Genomic DNA, 20931 nt, shown 5'->3' on the forward strand with positions numbered 1-20931 from the left:
AGAGGCCAGGCCATCTGGAGAGGCCACAGGTTTACTCAAACAATCAGATCAGGGTGGTGATAGTGGCCACTGCTGATGGCACCGACGTCCAAACATGGAAGTGATTGAGGGGTTAACAACCCATTACCTCACCCTGCTGCGCTCCCTGGGGATGCACAGCATGGGGTTGTGGTGGCGGTGTGTGTGTGTGTCTCCCTCATAACCCGTGGCGCACCTTTAGGCTGTTTCTCAACAAAGGGGAACTCAGCGCAGTGACATCACCACAGAGACTACGCCTGTGTGCAGGAGGCAAGTGGGAGACAAGGGCATGGAGGATGGAGACAGTGGAGACTGTGGACTATGTGGGAGTCACATTATTCCCCTCCAGCTCTTCTCTACCTGTCACACAAGCACTTTGAGGACTCAACAGTAAAGCCAGAGTCTTGACAACTTCAAACGCCTACTTTGCTGGAGTAGATCAGAGGCAACGGAGGGATAAAGGAAAGAGTAAAGGAAGAGAGAGGAATCTAAAAATCACCAGGCTTGCTCAGTGTGTAGTCTCAGCATTGTGGGATGTCTTGAATTTCATTATCAAACTGGTGACTCAAGTTCATCCACTGCTTGGTCCCACTGTGGAAAGGGGGGAAAGAAATGAGGGGGCCTCCACCCCGGCCCATTGAGAGCCAATGAGCTCTGGTGGCGCTGCAGCAGAGAGTCGGGGGCCATTACAGAGAGAAAACAAACACGGACCTCTGGCTAGGCACACACAGCGTGGCCCAGACACCTGTGTCCCATTCAACCAACATATCCGGCCACTTAACACTTCACAGAGGGGGTAGGGTGGTGTTTGTGTTTGCAGGCTTGCACGCCCCACTTTGGCTCCTTCAGTTAGCTTCTTTACCCAAACAGCCTCTGAGCCTCCCTGTAAAGACCAAATGCTTGCGGCTGTAGCACGTCCCGCTGAGAGCTCCCAACCGTTACACCACCTGACCATCACAACTGACCCCATTCGAAGCTGCACACTCTGAATAAAACTGGCCAAAACAAAGCTCATTCATCCTGCTGTCATTTGCAGTCTCCAGCCGTTCTCCTGTCTCGATGCCCCAGCTGCATCTGGACTGACCTCAGGGTTGCCAACACCTGTCCTGCATCGACAGTGAGAGGAGCGCACATACACAAATACACAGTCACACACACACACCTCCCACCCAGGATGGATGAGAGACAGCAGGATGGGCAGACACGGCACCGCCTCGGATCAGTGGAGGGGTACGCTTGGAGCTGCCAGCAGCTAAACCTCGGGTCGGCACCATTACAATTCTTTCCACCTCAGCAATTCAAAATGGAGAAGAGGTATGCCATCAGCTGTGGTCAGTTTGTTACGGTGGATTCTCAATGCCTCGAATGCAATTTAATGAATTCAAATGGAGATGACCCATAACCCTGGCAATGCACTCATAGTTTCCACCCAAAGATTGAGCTAGATAGCAGGGCTGAGTTGTTTAGAAGTAGCGGAGGCTGTTTGCATGCAATGCTTTGTTTGCAGTGAAGCCAAATGCACTCACAGATGGGAGCCGACTGAACACCAGATGACTTGCTGTGGTGTGGTCTGCTTTGAGGCTAAGAGACAGGGGAGAGAGGGAAGAGAACAGGGGCACTGGGCACCAGATGTCCTGCTAAAGTTTTCACAGTCCTGCTGTCCTGGTGGGACGCCACGAAGCTCCGGCCTGGTCTGATCTCAAGGCCGTGTCACAGACGTGCCTGTTTCTATGTTGTACAGTTGTCCTGGCCAACAACACACTCTATTATCATATCAGGCAACAACCCTGTCTCCTAAAAATTACGTTCCCCCAGAACTAATACGCATTCCCAACTACGTTTGATCAGAAACGTATCTCCTCCCTGATTATGTTTGTGTTTGACGTATTACACATACGTTGATTATACACGTATATGTTGATTATACACATATTTTTGTTTTATTGTTTATATGTTTGTGTTTGACGTATTACAAATACGTTTATAATTGTGTGTTTGTGTTGTTGTTTTCTTGCTTTATTTAAGCATATTTTAATTTTTAAACTCTGCGGAGAAAAAAGAAAAGAGGGGCGGGGTGAGGCCAGTGACAGCCGGCCGGCCCGTACTGTAACAGTACGTTGTGTTTGACTTATTACAATATTTTTGTAAGACCAGTACAGTTAAGATGTTTGGATGTAGTCAGAAATGTTCTGAACACATTCATATCAGTTAGTATTTTGAAAACCGGATGTTGGGTCCGTGACTCCTTCCGCCCGTTTGAATATTTTTCACGGAGGATTCTGCACTTGATGTGACCACAGAGATCCGAGTGTCTGCTGATGATCGCAGTGGTTTACTGCACTAGATGGAGTTTATCACACACTTTGGGCTGCATTCACAAACAACCCGACTCAGAGAAGACCAGAGCCGGTGCGAAGGAGGCTGTTACCGACGGCCTGACGACGACGCCAAGCGTCTGAACACCGAGCCCCGGTCCTCCCGGTGCTCGCCTGCCGGTGCGGCCGACTCTCGGGCTCCCGGTGCGGCCGGCGCCCGGCCGGCTGGCTGTCACTGGCCTCACCCCGCCCCTCTTTTCTTTTTTCTCTGCAGTTTAAAAATTAAAATATGCTTAAATAAAGCAAGAAAACAATAACACAAACACACGATTATAAACGTATTTGTAATACGTCAAACACAAACATAAATAGGAAGGAGATACGTTTCTGATCAAACGTAATTGGGAATGCGTATTAGTTCTGGGGGAACGTAATTTTTAGGAGACAGAGTTGCAGGCAAACAAAAGAAAATTGAAACCTCTACCTTGACCTTGCATAGGTGTTCACTTCTCACTTTCCAACAATATCCCTGCTTACCGCGACTTCACTGTAAACACAAACTCTGGTATGCAAACACCGAACACGGTCTTCCGGACAGAATTGGGCCGTGGCTGTGGTCTTGTATAAGCTTCAGGAAAAATGGTCAAACAGTAGAAGCAAAGACAGCTACACTTGTCAGTTTTGTATGAAAGTGTTTTTACATCCATTTCAGCGAGGTGTCCCTCTTAAAGTTAGTGTACATTTTGATCAGTGTTGATATGATACCGATAATAAAAACACATTTAGAATTTTACACAGTTAAGTGTTTTTTAGCAAGGTACTATTTATCATTTTATAGTAAACAATTACTGAAAATGTAGTATTGTTTTGGTATGTCTCAAGACATCGGTTTAAATGTTACACGAAGAAGCCTGATTTAATGGGGCACTTTTCTCAATGGAAAACCAAACTGTTTCCACTTTCCACTTATATACTATATGAATGGTAAACAACCTGAGGCATGCATGACTGTGGGCGTGCACACGTAAGCTCTGAAGGAGGTGAGAGAATGTGTGTGAGATCTGTGGTGCAGCCAGAGCCGGCGAGGCCACCAGACAACTGGGTAAACATACAGACCCCCCTCCCCTCCACCTGTCTGCCCTCACATCAGTAAGCCTTTAGCACAAAGCCATAGGTCCAATGATGTACGCTAATGTTGAACATTTACACAGAACAGTCTTCATCGCTGATTTCCTGTTCTCCAAGTAATAGTACAAAACCTTGACCTCAATAGAGCATGCTCAAAGTTCCTCAATATAAATTATAAGCATGCCTCAATGCAAAGCTATGGCAACACAAACACATGTCTCTGAAAACGAGCCTTCCGACGGGCTATACGGACAGAGACAAAAACTAATCTTATCGTATCAGATGACTAATAGCACTTACGATGAGGACGGGGTTAGAATATCCCGCAGTGAAGAGGTGCGTTCCCATTACTGCATCTCTCCAGCTCTGAAAACGGCTTCATTAACAGGCCAGTGCCAAGAGCTCCCTCGTCGAGTGCATGAACGCGCTGTACCTTGAGGGTCCGCTGGAATGGCTGAGGTGAAGTCCATTAACACCCGACAGCTTGTTTTTTGACCACTAAATAAAACTGGGTATTTTTCTGTGTCTGCGATATAAATAGCCTTTATCTTAGAAGCTGGCAAGAAATACATTTCTGGGGCTGAAAACTCTGCTACACGGGAAAAGAATGAGATCTTGTTCTTGGTGCCGTGTCATCACAGGCGAATTTGTCTGACATGAAGAGCAATGTCACACAATTCTTCGTGCTATTACTTGTCGAGAGAGTTGCCGAGCAGAATCAAATGACTTTTAGTCAGAAGTAATTCAAGGACGAGTTTAGCTACCTCTACGGGCCTAATCAGAATATAACAGAGTACAAAAAACAATTAGAGTTTTCCTACGGTGCCTTTCATTGTAATCTGTTGCCTAAATGCCTAAAATTATGAAAAGGTCTACGTCTAAACGGTGGCTAGTGGGCGCGGGTGTGATAACTAGAGAAACTATAAAAAAAATAAAAACATGCTGTCCTGTGCTGGGGATGAATCCATATCTCACAACTTGTCCTGTTCTTCTGGCGTATTTCCCGATCCCTCAGGCAACCAGAGCTGGCTACCTCTCAGCCTATGACATAGCTCTTACTTTCCCAGCACTTACGCACCTCATCTGATGAAACGCAACACCCTAGTCACCATTATTCGTCTGGATACAGGAACCTTTGGAATGTATTGGATTCCTGCCTCGGGGGGTAGGCACCTTGGAAACATGGTCCTACCTCCCCCAGCTAGCCTCTCCCACTTCTCCTCTTCGTCTATCTTTCCATTCACCAAAATTCCACTAGAGGCCTTCTTGAGTTACACTGCCTCATCGCCCATCTGACATGTGCTCGCATTTTTGACACACATCTCACAATAGAAGGACGTGTGAGGGACAGTTTACAGTTTTGGAACTGCTTTTCCAGCTGTCTGCCTCCTTCCTGTCTCGGGCCCAACCAAACGGTAAACATCCCAATAACGGTCACACTCGGCTCAGCATTTGATGCTGGGTCACGCTACTTGCCCTGCTTTAGCACAACTAGAAATTCCAATTAGATAACTATTTTGTCCTCGAGTGCAACAATAGTGCAACCACCTCTCCCCTCTCCAGAGAGCAACAGTTATGCAGTACTCAGGCCTGTAGAATTGAGTATCTCTGAGTCACTGGCCTGCGTAATTCAGTCTAGGGAATTATGACAGTGGAAAATCATTTCCCTGGGCCGGGGATAGGAGACCATGGCTAATCGTTCAGTAATCTGATCTGCCTGCATACTGTAGCGTTCAGCCGCGCCGCTAGCCTAGCCAGCCAGTCACACATGTGGACACCCCCAGTGCCTGCCAACTATCTGATGGAGGCTAACACTATTCAAAAACAACTCTCCAGGTTTTCCCGAGGATTACAGATGCTATCGGATCATTTGCTAATACTCGGTTGTGCTGTGCTGTTTGAAATGTATTTACTCTGCTCCTGCTCTCCAATACCCCTCACGATAGCACAGCCTAAGCCAACAAATGCCGCAGCCACATTCCAGGCAGAAACAGGCATTTCAATACAAACTTACAGGCTACAATAGCACAATCTTCCTCCTGCATTCTGGTGTATTAATCCAAAAGCTTGACTTAATGAGGAAACATCTGAGTTGGTCTTGTCAAACAGCAGGCTATTTTGGGTACACTTCCAATTGTAGATTCCAGTATCTAGTGGAGCCAGTGGTGTTGTAGTAGTAAATGAATAAGAACCATAGGGAGCAGTGCTGTGGCACAAAGCAGTGCTTATACCCAGCAGGGGGTATGGGGAGACTTGAGTTTTGGAAAGATGCCTGGCTTCAGCCCCACTCTAAAGAGAGGTCTGCCCCCCCACACACACACACTGAGTGTAGATACAAGGGGCACTGACATGGAAAAATACAAGAGATGGCAAGTTGTCGGGCACCAAAGTTCCCAACAGTTAGATTGTGTAAAGCATTAAATGTGATGGCATAGTTACTTCACTACAATTAAACCAACATCCTCCCCAATGCAGAGAAGCATAGCAGCAAAGCAGTCCGAGCGATGGCTGACAACAATATTCGTCTTACTCTTTCTTCCCCATTCAAGCCTAAAATCTAAAATGACAAATTGTCTGTGATCATGTCTCATTCTGATAAACGTCCAAACACCGTTTGGTGACGCGATCCGTCACATACCGTCAGGCCCACAGCATTTTATCAACCTCCGTGTGTAGGCATTGTAACTCAGTTGCTGCATTTCGCAGGCATATATAAGTGAAGAGATGCTGATATACGATCAAATGGCTGCGGCAGCAGTGGCAGCCTTCATCAACTGAAAGCGCTAGATCACAGCATGTTTGGCAGCCAGTGGGAGCAGTCAGATGGAGGGTTAGAACAACCAGACAAACAGTTGGCACTGATAAATAGAGCGCAACTTAAGATTCAGCGCTCCACAAATTTGACAAACAAATGACGGCCACCACACTCCTTTATTTATTTATTTTTAATCTAATCTGCAAATGGAATAAGCCCTACATTTTTTTCAAATGATGGGTGGAACATGTGATAAACAACACATGGCTTGCGAAGAGAAAAAATGTGAAGCACTGGTTGAATAAATCTCATGATACATAAAACCAGAAGGACTGCACTTTTCAGTTCCACTTTTCAGTCTACAGCTCAGGCGAAACGCAGGGAAAGTCCTCATGACTTTGCCAAATACACTCTGAACGTGAGTCACTCTCCTTCTTCTTTAGTAATCTCTTACTCACATAGGTGCACGCTTGCACGCGCACAAACCCCAAGGCAACAGATTTCAGGCAGGTCTGGACTGCCCCTTTTTGCTACAGACAAGTCAAGTGTTTTCAGTATTTAACAGATGCAGCTATGGCGGTGGAGATGCTCGACAAAGGGTAACAAGCAGCCTCACGCAGTAAAACAAGAAGATGATCCTATTTAAGGAAAGACACTGTCTCATCGGTGCATCGGCCACTACATCCACTTAGAAACAACAACATATCAAAACACACTTACAACTAGCTGCATATTTGTGGACAGTGCATCCCAACCTGCCCTACTTGTTTTTGGAAGCTAAAACTAGAGAATGATATGGCAAAGTCAGCACACACACACACACACACACACACACACACACACACACACACACACACACACACTTTAGATTTGACTGAGGAGCAATATTAGTAGCAATCAGCCGGCATGATTCCTACAGGTAGCTACATAATAGCCTGATGCATCATCTGTCATAACACAGAGTCTGTAATCACTGCTGGTAATTAACCCAAGTTCTCCGAAATCATTTGGACAAATTGAATAATGTTAAAGCGGTGGCCGCATTCCCGTGGTTATGTTTTATCCACCTCTGTCATGTGCAGCGCTATTAGATTAGGTGGCAGACAGTCGTATCGACCTTTAATTACAATTTGCACACAAAATCGGTTGGCCTTTTCCGTTGCACGGGACACGCTAGACTGTAAGGTTTGGGGTTAAATTGCCACATTGACGCCAAGTAGTAAAAGCTAACTTGAGGCGAGCGTTGGGTAAATACTCTATACATCGCAGCTGCTGCAAAGTTACAAAAACAAGTTCCTCGCGTAGCTGCTGCCCGGGCTGCATTACGGTATCCGGCTGGATAAAGGAATTCCGATATTAAATCACAGACCGGAGCAGCCGGACGCGGCTCTCTCCTGAGCACAAACTTCGACCCGAGCCGCATCAAGAAGATAGCGTCCTTTCTCTGCCGCCGTGCGGGCGGGCTGAAAGCAGAAAGCTGAACCGAGCCTCCACTATATCGCCGGGGCTTCACGTTTCCAGCCGGGAAGAGAGCCAGGCCGAAAAACTGGCCTCGTTCTCCGTCTGCGCCAGACAATGTTCCCTAGCCTGGCCTGGGAGACCGAGCGGCGGGGCTCTCGGTCGTGCACGTTAGCCATACCGAAATGTGTGCGAAAACACCGCTCCGTGGCTCGCGTTGCGCCGATGTACTCACCTTGTTTGAGGTTAGGTGGATTTGGGGACTACGCCGTCCACTTGGGATGATTGCAGGAGTGAAGCACGGCGCGCGCGCTTGTCGTCGTCGCCTCGGTTTGCTGTCGGCCGTGATGTGGAAGCGGCACAGCGGACTCGGCTGGGAGAAATCGAGAAATCTGAGAATGCCCCTCTCTTTTTGCAGCTCAGTGCACCGGCAGTGGCCCATAACTGTCGACAGGAGGCGCCAGCACAGCACTTTGTTGGTCTCTGATATGCGCACACATGTATACACACACACACACTATGAAGTGACTACACGCCTCGTCAAAGAAATTTGCGTCCGTGCTCTTGAGTAGTGAGATTATAGCCCTGGTGTGTCACTGTCAATACTTAATCGGAATGAATGTACAGTGCATGATACTGGAATAACCCTGGACGTTCTTGTGATTCCTATTTGTTTTTCTTTTCGATATATATATATATATATATATATATATATATATATATATATATATATATATATATATATATATATATATATATACACACACCAGTCATAGTGACTCGGGATAAATTAACTATACTTTTATTTAATATTTTCACTATATTTTGAAGGGATTATCTCCTAACTATGGCACATATTATTGCTACAAAGATTACATTGAAAATTAATAGCTAGCTTTTACCAAACGTTTATGGACAACAAAGGAAGTAAATATACAAATTATTATAAGTGAACACCTAAATTGGGTACAAATCAGAGCTAATTTCCTAGTGTACCACATAGGAACGTAACATCAACAGAAGCAACCGTTCTCAGAATATAATGTGTTGAATGGAGCTAACAAAAAAACAGCAGCTGTGCAGCTGTGAGGTAATAGGACACCAATATGTCCCCTGACCTTGTGAATCGGATGGTGATTTTGATTACAGAATGGCTAAATCTAAAACAAAGCCGACCGTTTTGGCTGTCTCATCCACATCACATGATAGAGGAGACAGGGTCACACAACTCATTAAAAAAAAGAGAGGCTGGTGTCCCCTTAAACACAAGGCAAGACACAAACTCTGCACCTGGATACAAGGGAAACAGGCGGAGGAGGATTTCAGTTGAAGCCTTTCTCTTGAAATATGATCACATGAGCATGTGTTGATCAATTAGCAGTATTACCTATAGTTTATGATCACAATGCAACTGATAATACCTTGAAGTCACGGAATCAAACTCGAGAAGAGAAGGTGTTTTTAATTTGGAAGAAGCCTAAAAGTACAGCATGACCTTCTGAATGGAAACTGCACTATGACAGATTTGCTAGCTCTTCAAGCCAGGATCTAATCCCTGTCCTTTGACTCCTCCAAAACCTCACCCTGACCTTAAATAAACAGTAGGGGCTTAATACTCAACCGTAATCTCAAACATCCTATGCCACACTAATTGGAGTTTCACACAGCAAAGACACCCTGACCTGAACTGGAACAGGTGGATAGATAAACGGTAAGTGGTGCACACAATTGGCTTATACAAGCTCACACACACCAGCACTTCAGTCTTCTGTCTCTCTTTCTCACTCACTCACTCACTCACTCACACACGCACACGCACACACACACAGTGGTGAAACAAGTAATCACATCCTTTACTAAATTAAAAGTAGTATACCAGAAGTTAGAACATCTAATTTAAGTTAAAAAAACATAAGCATTATCGGCAAAATGTACATCCCATTTTGTAAACTGATCATACATTTTGTGTAAATCTTAATCTACAAAGGAACTAAAACTACCAGTTAATTGTATTGGTGTAACATGTACAATCCCTACCTGATCCCTACATAAAATGTAGTGGAATAGAAATGTAGAGTGGCATGAAGTCAAAATCTTACTATATTGTAAAGGTCTGCTATATCTCTGTGTATCGTGAGAGGTAAAGTTACTACAGCAAAACTAATGCAGCTTTAAATGTAAACGGTTAGTGCCAGAGTTACTTATGATACACAGCAAGTATTTATACTTTCCCAATATGTATATCTGCTTCTTACATTTTACATTTTCTGAATTGAATTATGTCTGATAGTTTATTGAAATAGGGCGACACCCTAAGGTGAAACGTGACTGTCTGCTGCGGTGCATTGTGGTCCGACGCGTCTTGCGGCGCCGTTTGGCTCACATTCTGCAAAATGGCGACGTCCCTAGGATCCAACACCTACAATAGACAGAACTGGGAAGACGCGGTACGTTCAAATAACATTATAGTTCACTGTACAGAGCGTTTGATTAAAACACAACAATTCCCAGTTACAGTATGTGATGTAACGGGACCATTAAATCTCCCAGTTTGACACAATTGTGCTCTGTTTGCTTATTAGCTAGCTGCTGTTAGCTCACGCTAGCTAGTAAAAGCGTGGCTGCTTCCTTCGTAACACGTCTCTTAATAGCGACAGAGTAAACGCTAATTCATAAAACATCGCCGTTTCATCTTGGCCCAACAGTGTATGAGCTAAGGAAGATGGACTACATAGTTTGGCCTCTAAGCAAACACTAGGTTAATTTGACCGTAACGTGTTTTATGCTAAAGTTAGCTACTGAGCTAATAGAGGTTAGCACTAGCAGGCTAAACAATAATAGCGTTGTATATCAGTTAACGCTAACAAGTCGCATTCACCATCATTGAGGCAATCCGGCACACCGAGCTGTTAGTGGATGTGCTCGTTAATCTGCAGTTGTACACTATTGTCGTTAAATTGAAACGGTCAACTTTGGCTGAGCAACACAGGAAAGGACCGAATTCGACTCTATATCGGCTATATCCATTTTTCTTCATGCAAAGTCACGTTTTAGTCATGCTGACTGCTAGTCATTTTAGTGGAAAACGGACTTGTGTAACCACGCATGAGCAACAATCTACCAAATCTTAACCATTCATTCTATTTGTGCATTGATCGTCTTCAAAAGTCTATTAACTATACAGGGCAACACATCCGTTTCCTCTCTAGAGCCATGACACAACAGAACCTTTGGCCAATGTTGGTTTTAGTAACACACCAGAATATAAACTATGCAACACTATACTTTAGTTGACGTTTGAGCCACATGAGCTGCTTATATTTAGGTGTTTGGCTTAGGCTGTCAGTGGGATGGATTAAGACAGGTCATTTTCAGCAGCTAGCACTTAGATTGAAACTGCATCCTTTGACAGATGGCAAAGTAGAAGCAATGCCAACATCATTTTATGTATCACAGGACTGTTGGATGAATAACAGATATGCTTCTTAGTCTTAAATGAATACATTTTCCTTTTTCTTTTTTTTTTTCTTTCAGGATTTCCCAATTCTGTGTCAGACATGTTTAGGAGAAAACCCTTACATCCGCATGGTGAGTTTGCCTTTTTGTGCATCATATTGATTTGAAGGTTTTTTTTCTTGTCATGTTGATAACTAATCAGTGTGCAAGCTCACATTTGTTCATTCTTTGTTTTATAGACCAAGGAGAAGTATGGGAAAGAATGCAAGGTATGTTTTGCATTAATATATGAAGTATTTGTTATGCTGCACACAGCAACGTTTAGATTAAAACTCTGCCACTATATTCCATATTCATTCATTTTCATTCTTTGCCCATCAGATTTGTGCGCGACCGTTTACTGTGTTCCGATGGTGTCCAGGGACACGAATGCGTTTCAAGAAAACGGAGGTCTGTCAGACTTGCAGTAAAATGAAGAATGTTTGTCAGACATGTCTGCTGGACCTGGAGTATGGTTAGTCTGCAACTAACTCCTTGTAATTGTCACCGGGCATGTGTAATCTTTTTTAATTAAAGAATACGTTTGTTTGACCTTCTTGTCACACCTTGTGTTTTACAGGTTTGCCTATTCAGGTCAGAGACACTGGGCTATCAGTAAAAGATGAGGTTCCTAAATCGGATGTGAACAAGGAGTACTACACACAGAACATGGAGAGAGAGGTATACTTGCTTTCTGAAGCAGACACAAATGTATGTTCTGTTATTGTGGTATAGCTACAAAGGCTAAAATCAGCTTGAAGGGATGTGAACACTTTTCTTTGTCCTCAATTTCAAGACCGTAAATAGTGAGTATCTGGTCCAATTTCTGTATTTTAGGAATAGTTTGCATAGTGTCGAGGTTGTATTTAATTAATAAAACTGGAAGTAAGGGTAGATATGAACCATCATTAACACTTTGTTTGGTTCACCTTTAAGATTTCATCAAAAATAGGGGACAAAACAGGACATTCTTACGTAGTTTATATTGCTTTAAAAAGTTGCTTTTTTGTTAATCATTTGTGCCTATTTGCTCCTCTGTTACTAGATAGCCAATACTGATGGCACACGGCCAGTCGGACAGTTGGGTAAAGCACCCAGCTCTAGTGATATGTTGCTGAAACTGGCCCGGACCACTCCATACTACAAGAGGAACCGGCCGCACATCTGCTCCTTCTGGGTGAAGGGAGAGTGTAAAAGAGGGGAGGAGTGTCCCTATAGGTGAGCAGTGCTTCATAAAAAGGGCTGCATATGCAGTTCCTTGTTTTATATGTCTGAGTTTTACATTATTTTGGAGTACCTATTTCCATAGGCAAAATACACATTGATTTTGTTCGTGTGGTTCAGTTAGTGCAGCATTTTCTCATTGTGGTTGTCCTTTTCACACAGGCACGAGAAGCCCACAGATCCTGATGACCCTCTGGCCGACCAGAACATTAAGGACCGTTACTACGGCATCAATGACCCGGTCGCAGACAAGCTGCTGAAACGGGCCTCAACTATGCCCAGGCTGGACCCACCAGACGACAAGTCCATCTCCACCCTCTACATAGGGGGTTTGGGAGATACCGTCACTGAGGGAGAGCTCAAGTAAGGATTTTTTATATTCTTAAAATACAACTATACAACCCCTTTATTCCACTGAGAGTGGAGTTTACTAATTTTGGGAATATTGTAGAATGTTCATTGTCATAAAAAGACTGATGTTACAATTTTAAACCTTCCAACTTTCAGTGTTTTTGATCTATTGGACATCTATCTGTTTTATTGCAGGAGTCACTTTTACCAGTTTGGCGAGATTCGCACCATTACCATCGTCCAGAGGCAGCAGTGTGCCTTCATCCAGTTTGCCACTCGGCAGTCAGCTGAAATGGCTGCTGAGAAGTCCTTCAACAAACTCATCATTAATGGACGCAGGCTCACTGTCAAGTGGGGAAGGTAAGAATCAAGGAGGTAAAAGTTAATCATAAGGATGTCCATCCCCAGCCTTACCCCAGACACTTGCTTCATGCAGTCATGCGTTCTGAGGATGCAACCCGAAAAGGCTCCTCCTGTCATATGATTTCTGGGCTTTCATACACCCCCACTTACTGGAGCCGCATGGGAGAATATGTCAAAATGTGTAGTGATAGTTTGCTTATGAAACGCTTGATGGTGTTCAGTAAGCATGTGTGTTTGAAAGTAACAGATCCCTGTTACTTTTAAATCCCACATGATGCCATTCAAGTCAACTACTGACTGCAGTGCTTTTTAATATATTAGGAGCCAAACCACTGCAAAGAATGTGTGCAAGGCAGGACATCTTTCTTTTTATTCACATGATTCAGTGATGTCAAACAAAGTAAGGGACGTCAATATTATTTACAGTATAACTTGTATTGTTTTTTGTTTTAGGTCTCAGGCAGCAAGAGGAAAGGAGGGCATCAAAGACGGCACCAGTGAGATGGGCACCAGACTGGATCCTGTTCCTGGATTGCCTGGAGGTAAGTCAAACGCTCTGTACAGTGAACTGTGTGTGTGATCAGTGACATAGTCCCATGGGTGTAATTTAAAGTAGTCTTTAATGTCAACATAGTTTCATGAGTTTTTGATTCTTGTTCTTTCTGGTCATATATACTAGGAAATGATTGAGATTGACAGTGGAAAAAGATGGTGCTAAAATGTATTAGTTTGTCATTTAGTTTCTTTAATTCTATTCTTTGTGCTGTAGCTCTTCCTCCACCGCCAGCTTTAGATGAAGAAGCTCCTGCAAACTACTTTAACCTGGACCCTAGCTCCTCTCCTGCAGTCCTGAACATTGCTCTGCCTCCACCTCCAGGCATCAACCCGCCTCCTCCAGGTAAAATCCATACTCTGGTCGCGTAGATGCAGCATTTCTCTCATACATGGTAAAATTATTCAAACACTGAGAAAATATATATGTCTAGTGCTAAATTCCTTTCCTTTTCATCGGCACAAACAGGTTTTGGCCCTCCAATGTTTCACCCCATGGGTCACATGGCTCCACCAATGCCCCCTCCAATGAGCATGAGACCACCTGGTCAAATCCACTACCCCTCTCAGGATCCTCAGCGCATGGGTGCCCATGCTGCACATGGCTCTCGTCATGGAGAATAGCTTCTACGGTAAAGTTATACTGTGATTGGGTGTCATTGTACCTGGTCAGGTGCTTTCACTTCAGATGCTGTCCTGAGCCTGAGACCTGCCCACCATTTCTGGGAGAAAAATGTTTTCCTGGATAACATTGATTTATTATGAGACCTACAGTTAATTAAATGAACCGGCACCAGCTCCAGTGTCTGGAGAGACGACAATTAAAATATCACAAGATGACTTTGTCACTAGTCGCAGTTAACGTGTACCAGAGTGGCTACGGCAGACATGAGTACTGGCCAATGTGATTAGAGCCATAACGTTTTTAAAGGCTCCTGTGGCTGGAGTGTTGTACATATAGAAATGCATACTGTCAGTTAAACTTGTGTTTGTCACATTGTGCAACATTGATATTAATCCTGAGCAGCATTTTTAAACTTGTTAATTTTCAGTTACTTTTTTATTTGACACAATCTTAATATCCTACAGCATAAAAACTCTTTGTTTATTGTAAGGCTTTCTTTGAATGTTCTTTTCACTTGTCATTAAAATGACCCAATTTTGTCATTGATCCTCGCAGAGTACATATCTTTCATCAATAATTGTGTTCAACTATTAGTTCAGGGCAAATTAGGGGTGGTGGGGGGGAGATGTAAAGTCAGTGTGAGACTGATCAGATGAAGACTGGGAGTTGGAAAAGAAGGGTGTCAGGTATTGACATTGACAGGATCAGGTACTGCTAACAAAAGGAAACCCCTGAAAGCATTATTGGGGGATTCTACTGTGGTAATGAAGTGATTCAGCAGTCTTTAGCGTTTAGCTCATCTGGTCAAACACCAGCAGTAGCAAGCCACTTTAAATATCATGGAGTGTGTCTCTTTCTCTCCTGCAGTGCCCACTGATTAGCGGAGGGATCATCTTTGTAGGACGAGAGCACCAAGCATAGGTCGGCGCTTCAGTCTTTAGCTGATCAGCCCCTCTTCATAGTTCATTAGATTCAGGCTTGTAATCAATACCCCATCCCCTGGGTGCCCTGTTGAAGTTGGGCCGTCGACACATGCGGTCCAGAGCGATGCCGGGCAAGTTCTTGGATTCCATTGCCTCGAAGCCAATCACTGGGATCACCCTCTTGCTGGCCATAGCTCCAGCGAATGGCAAGGCAGATCTGAGAGACAGAGAGGAGTTGTTACTTATCAAGCTGAATGCATTGTGTTACATGGTCTTTGCAGAATATGACCCGAGGTATCATATTGCTCGGGGTGGGGGGGGGCTTTCCAATGATACCCAGTCTGGTCATCTGATTTTAATAGAAGTCACCTGGGATTCAGCACGATTCTGTGTGTGTGTGCGCCGTTTCTACTTGTGTAGCTACTCTGACAGTTGGAGTTCAGATTTAATTAAGGCTTCACAATTTCATAATGATCTGAGTGGTGTAAACAGATCCCTCTACAGGTTCAGACTGGCTGGCAAACAGTGATTGACAGCTGTAATTGAGTAAAGTCTGAGTTTGTCTTTCATATATTCTCCATCTGCCCAAGCTTAACCTTTTGTACTGCCTCACTTGTGTGATGCAATTCCTTGTGTGCCACAAGAAAATGGATTCCCTTTCGTGTGCAATATGTCTTGTGGGGGGTATTAAAAGCTAGCATTCTCCAAGTGGATCATCTTTCAAGAACCAGTTTTCAAAATAGCCGTCACGCAACCACACTCCAAGGAGGTGCAAGCCAGATATTCATTTTCACTGTGGAAACATGGAGTGGAGCCGAGGGAAGTGGTGATTGTGATGGATTACGTGGTTAGGTCATTTGTGGGGCTATTTGAAGATGGGTCGCCTGTGCTTCCAGCTCAGCGGGATTTAATGAATCTGGATTTATTTGGCTGGAGTGAGCAGCAGCAGATTTACCTGTTGAAGCACCTGTAGCTGGAAAGCTGGTGTCTTTGTGTGAGCTGAGGCAACTGGCTATTGAGGGCTTCCAGGAGCTCACTGTTGTCTCCCAAAGCTTGGCTCCATGGGGAGCTGTAGAATTTGGGGATGACTGTGGTGTTGAACTTTTCATGCGGAATTTCCTTCAGGGGGCCAGAATATCCTGACGGGAACAAGTCCAATGTTATTGATTAATAGTGACAAGTGAAAGCTTTGTTACTTTAATTTAAAAATGTTTTCCCCTTTTTAAATTCAGTATAAACTCAAGTCCCCCCTTTGTTCAGAAACATTGATAGTCTTTTATTCCTGGAAACTATAATGACAAAAGCCATTAGATAATTTAAAAAAAACAAGCTCAAGCAGAGCACAAACAGATCTAATATTCATCTAAATCTCCTTGATGTCACTCCTGTCAACAATAGAGCCTACAGTAATTAGATCTGTGTGACTCCACAGTAATAAACAGAGATTAGCTCACTGTCTGTCAGATCGTAAGCAGTGCCTTCTGTCAGGACCAACACACAACCGCACTTGGAAAAGGTGGTCACACAACCACTTTCTCCAAACTGCCAACTCTCCTGGCACTGACACTATGAAACCTCATTTATTTGCTCAATATGTTTCCATATGAAAAGTAAACACGATCAGATAAAAGAGATAGTGTCCATGCATTGGCTTTGTGGTGATCTAGTCCAGTGGTTCTCAAATGGGGGTATGTGAGATTTTCAAATTAGCATCCATTCAAAAATCCTTAAATTTGTTTTTATTTAATAAATATTCAATAGAATATAAGTGTATGTCCATAAACTACATTTGATATATTCTATATTAAATCAGACACTGATGGCACAGCGCTGTGTATTACATATTTTTTTTCAACCCCAAATGATTTGGTGCTGGTTAGGGGGTACATCACTGAAAAAAGGTTGAGAACCACTGATCTAGTCCTTTAGCTTGTGGCAGTCTTCATTATATTGAGATTTACCTGGAGCGAGGACGTCTGGGCTGCCCTTCTTTGCTACAGTCTTCTGGAGGTTCATCACCAGGCTGTGCTTACCAGGGACGGAGAACGCCCGGTTCTCTTTTCCGCCCTGTGTCCCAGAGAAGATCTGTGGGGGAGGAAGGGCCTCGGGGTGGACCTGGGGAATGAACACAGTTAGATGTATTCATGTCTAGATTTAACAAATGTGTCACATGATTAGAAGAAAGAAACATAAGGGATACAGTTTGTATGATAAAATACATATATAAGTATTAACATTTTTTAATAAGTGCATATTTTTGGTTTAGGACAAATGTAAAATGCATAATTATTTATTTTCCTGTCAATTGACACAACAAATGGTACTTGTGGCTCAGTTATTAAAACAACTAACTCATGTAACCTATGTCTATTGACCAGGTATGGTTAGCTACAGTATATTAGTCACATCATAGCTCACAGCTAAAGGTAAGTGTGTGTTATCTGCCATTGAAATGCCACACTCAATGGTCAATCACCTGCACCTCGGCTGCACCTGTGAAAACACCTGAAACTTATTAGATCACTTAGCAATCAGCGCTTAAGCACTATAAATAGGATTCAGGGTTGCTCTTCGGTGCGTGCCACAAGAGATGCCACATTTGGAGCGAGAGTGTTGGAGAACTGTAATGGCAATATACTGTATTTTGTTTACAGTACAATAACTATGTTTATGTCATCTTCATTTAAAGTAATTGTGCCTCATACTGTTATGAGTAATGAGAATAAACAAATTTCATTTGTGTTAATGATCCACATTTACAGCATGCTACAAATTAACATTTCTCTATAATAGTGTGTTATACTAAAAGCACATCAGTGTTTTCATGTGGAAAGAGCTAAAGCAAAAATATAATTGTAAGAAGAGTCACTTCCTTACAGTGTTGCTGTTGTAGGCGTCATTTGCAATGTTCTCCAGGGTGAACCTCTCGACCCTCTTCTGTCTCTCCTGAAACATGCGAGAGCCTCGATTAGATGGAAGGTTGAGCTCCTCCATCATCACATCCTTTGGAACGCTGCTCTTCTTCCCGAGGTTCAGACCCTCTGGCACAACACCACAGACAAATGGAGATGCTTTAATAAGTCATTACATTTAATAGCCTTATGCATTTTCAAAATGGCAGGATCAGAGTAGAGAAATCTGTTTGCCGCAGGTTCCTAAGCTCTGTGCCATGGCATCAGGTTAGGTGGTTCCAACCCTGCATAAATACATCATGACGTTTTGTTGTTAGTGCAAAGGCACTATCTGTGATAACAGCAACTTCCAGACATTTGGAAAGAGAAGAGAAAAAAAAAACAGACTAATAAAGACCCTTGGCAAATCATAATGTCTCCTCTGATCTTCTTGTTTCTGTCGACTTTAAATAGCTGAGGGGCACTGATTTAAAAAAACGTGTGCAGCATCACTGAGTTGCTATCTATACAGCTCAGGGTCTCTTCTGGTGTTGTATCATGGCACGGCGGAGTGTCTGAAATAGCCTGGAGATGATGTCAAGGGGTGTGTAATGTTTGTTGTGGTCCAGCGTTGCATGGGGTAACATGGCATAAAAATAAAATATTTGGATGAAAGAGTGGATGGCCCTCTTTTTCACACATGAAAAGTGTAGGGAGAAGTCTGGGCACCCTTGAGGAGCTGCCTTTGATCGGCCTGCGTAAAATTCAGTGGTGGGAGTCACATTCTGCTGAGTTTAGGGGACTTGGTTTCAAAGCCTAGCTGGAGGACAGCGCTAGAAAACAAATCGGGATGGGTCCCTGCACGAATGTTTGGAAAATCTCAACAGCACACTGGCACTCCTGGGATTTGCACGTACAGTGTGCAACGTGGTATGTGTGCCCAGCTGTTTGATGTTTGGCTCATCCGACAGACTCTGCTCATAATCACACACTATGGCAGTTTGAATATATACACACAGGAGCATAGCAATTTGTTAAAGATATGTTCACCAGTATGTACACTACCATGTTTGTTAGCTTACTTACAAATGTTATGTGTATGTGACTTCTGTACTGGCATAGACGGGAATCTGATATCAAATCAATGCATCTCAACCCGCACTTACCTCCCCTGGCCTCCTTACACAGAGCCTTAGCCTGCAACATCCTCTGCTTAGTCAAGTCATCCAGGCCTGACTGCATCATCTTCATCATCTTCCTCTGATGGACATAATTATTGTTCAGGATTTTTGTTTGTTTTATTCCCTTTGTTTAATATGTAATTTACCGCTGCAAATCTCGTTTATAAGGACTTATTATTTAGTGGCATATGCGGAAAAATACATTTCAATATCATGAAATACAAATCCTAAATTATAAGTTATATTAAGAGCAAGGCTAAATTACTCCGGTCATGTGCTTTGACTTCAAGGGCCCAGAAAATACCTCAACGGTTAAGTTTCTAAAATTAGCTGCAGTCGGGTTCCTCAACAAAGCCCAGGACCCCCACTGACTGACTCTGACTCTCATCCCAGGACGATTTCAAACACCCTTGCACATCTTTTCTTCTCTTATTAAAATATACTTGCCACTTTTATTTAAATATATAGTACTGTTATCTGGTTTTCATTTACCATATGTATCTATTATTGCACTACGTTTATTGTTTTTATTATTATATTTTGAATGTTCTATTGTTTTATTCTATGTTTATTGTTATGCACCTTTCACCGAGTCAAATTCCTCGTATCTCAACGTAATTGGCAATTAAACAATTCTGATTCTGAATTCTGAATTCTGATTCTGATTCTGATCCTTATTCTGCATTCTGCATTCTGATTCTGAATTCTGATTCTGAATTCTGATTCTGATTAAAAGTAATTATTTGCTACTGATGTGACTTGCCTTTTTTGCATTAGTTTCATGATTAGCTATACAAATCTGAAGTGTCATTCAAATAAGTAAAGGTTACATTTTAAAGCGGTCTTAGCTGTCTCTACAGCATCATATACATGTATATACAGTTTATTAATTGACCTGGGAGCTTCACTTTACACTTTATACTCTGTTTAGTCACATTGGACGCAGTGCCTTCTATCACTGCTTTTTTTGTCTATTTTTAAAGGCGTACACGCCCGTCACCTCGGCCCTTACCTGTGTTTCTGGACGGCCTGTATGTCGAGGGTTTGAGCTGGTCTGGATGGTCGTATGCTTTATCCCGTACTGGAACTGGGATGCCTCCACGCTCCACTCGGACTCTCCTCAGCACAGAAGGAGCAGTCGGTATAAAACCCATCTCGGGATGCCTTGGGTGCTTACCTCACTGGGTTATTTTAGCAGAGGGATATGAGAGTGAGGATGGATGGAGGGAGTGTTATGGAGGGCTATAAAGGGCTATTAAGCAGAAGGGGCAAGTATAAAGATTTACATCCTGACCTCAAGCCTCTTTGATAATAAAACTTGATCCCCTCCGTGCGTGTGTGTATGTGTGTGTGTGATAACAGCTGCTGTCCAGACAGTGACACTGAGCTCTCAGAGAGGCCAAGAGTCCACGCTCTCGAGTGTAAACATAGACACACACAAACTGTCTGTTTCCCCATTCTGTAAAGCACTTTGTAACTACCCGCCACATACACTTAGTTGCTTTCAAACACACCCGCCATGTGTTTTCCATATAGTTACAAGTGCTGCTGTAAAATTGATGAGGTCACTGCGATCAGAGGATGTGATTCAGTTTAGCAGTTTAGGGTCAAAGGTTAAACCTTTGACGCCCTTTCCCTTCACACTGCTAAGA

The 20931-nt window shown here is 43.3% G+C and overlaps 2 protein-coding genes across 2 annotated transcripts; one reads left to right on the forward strand and one right to left on the reverse strand.

The window, feature by feature from the left end:
- Positions 1-10067: 10067 nt before the first annotated feature.
- Positions 10068-14296, forward strand: rbm22 (RNA binding motif protein 22; the record flags this gene model as incomplete). Its single annotated transcript, XM_079228834.1, has 11 exons — positions 10068-10121; positions 11209-11262; positions 11370-11399; positions 11512-11644; positions 11750-11850; positions 12215-12387; positions 12556-12756; positions 12940-13104; positions 13561-13649; positions 13877-14005; positions 14129-14296. 11 exons carry the CDS (start codon positions 10068-10070, stop codon positions 14281-14283), a joined length of 1284 nt encoding a protein of 427 aa, XP_079084960.1. The 3' UTR covers positions 14284-14296.
- A 944-nt stretch (positions 14297-15240) lies between these two features.
- Positions 15241-20393, reverse strand: LOC306746301 (myozenin-2-like; the record flags this gene model as incomplete). Its single annotated transcript, XM_079229199.1, has 6 exons — positions 20292-20393; positions 19265-19358; positions 18085-18248; positions 17169-17322; positions 16163-16346; positions 15241-15424 (listed from the first exon to the last, which is right to left on the reverse strand). Exons 2-6 carry the CDS (start codon positions 19350-19352, stop codon positions 15241-15243), a joined length of 774 nt encoding a protein of 257 aa, XP_079085325.1. The 5' UTR covers positions 19353-19358; positions 20292-20393.
- Between the last annotated feature and the right edge of the window lie 538 nt (positions 20394-20931).

The sequence above is a fragment of the Taurulus bubalis genome, assembly GCF_910589615.1.
Source record: "Taurulus bubalis genome assembly, chromosome: 13".
In the NCBI taxonomy this organism is placed as follows: Eukaryota; Metazoa; Chordata; class Actinopteri; order Perciformes; family Cottidae; genus Taurulus; species Taurulus bubalis.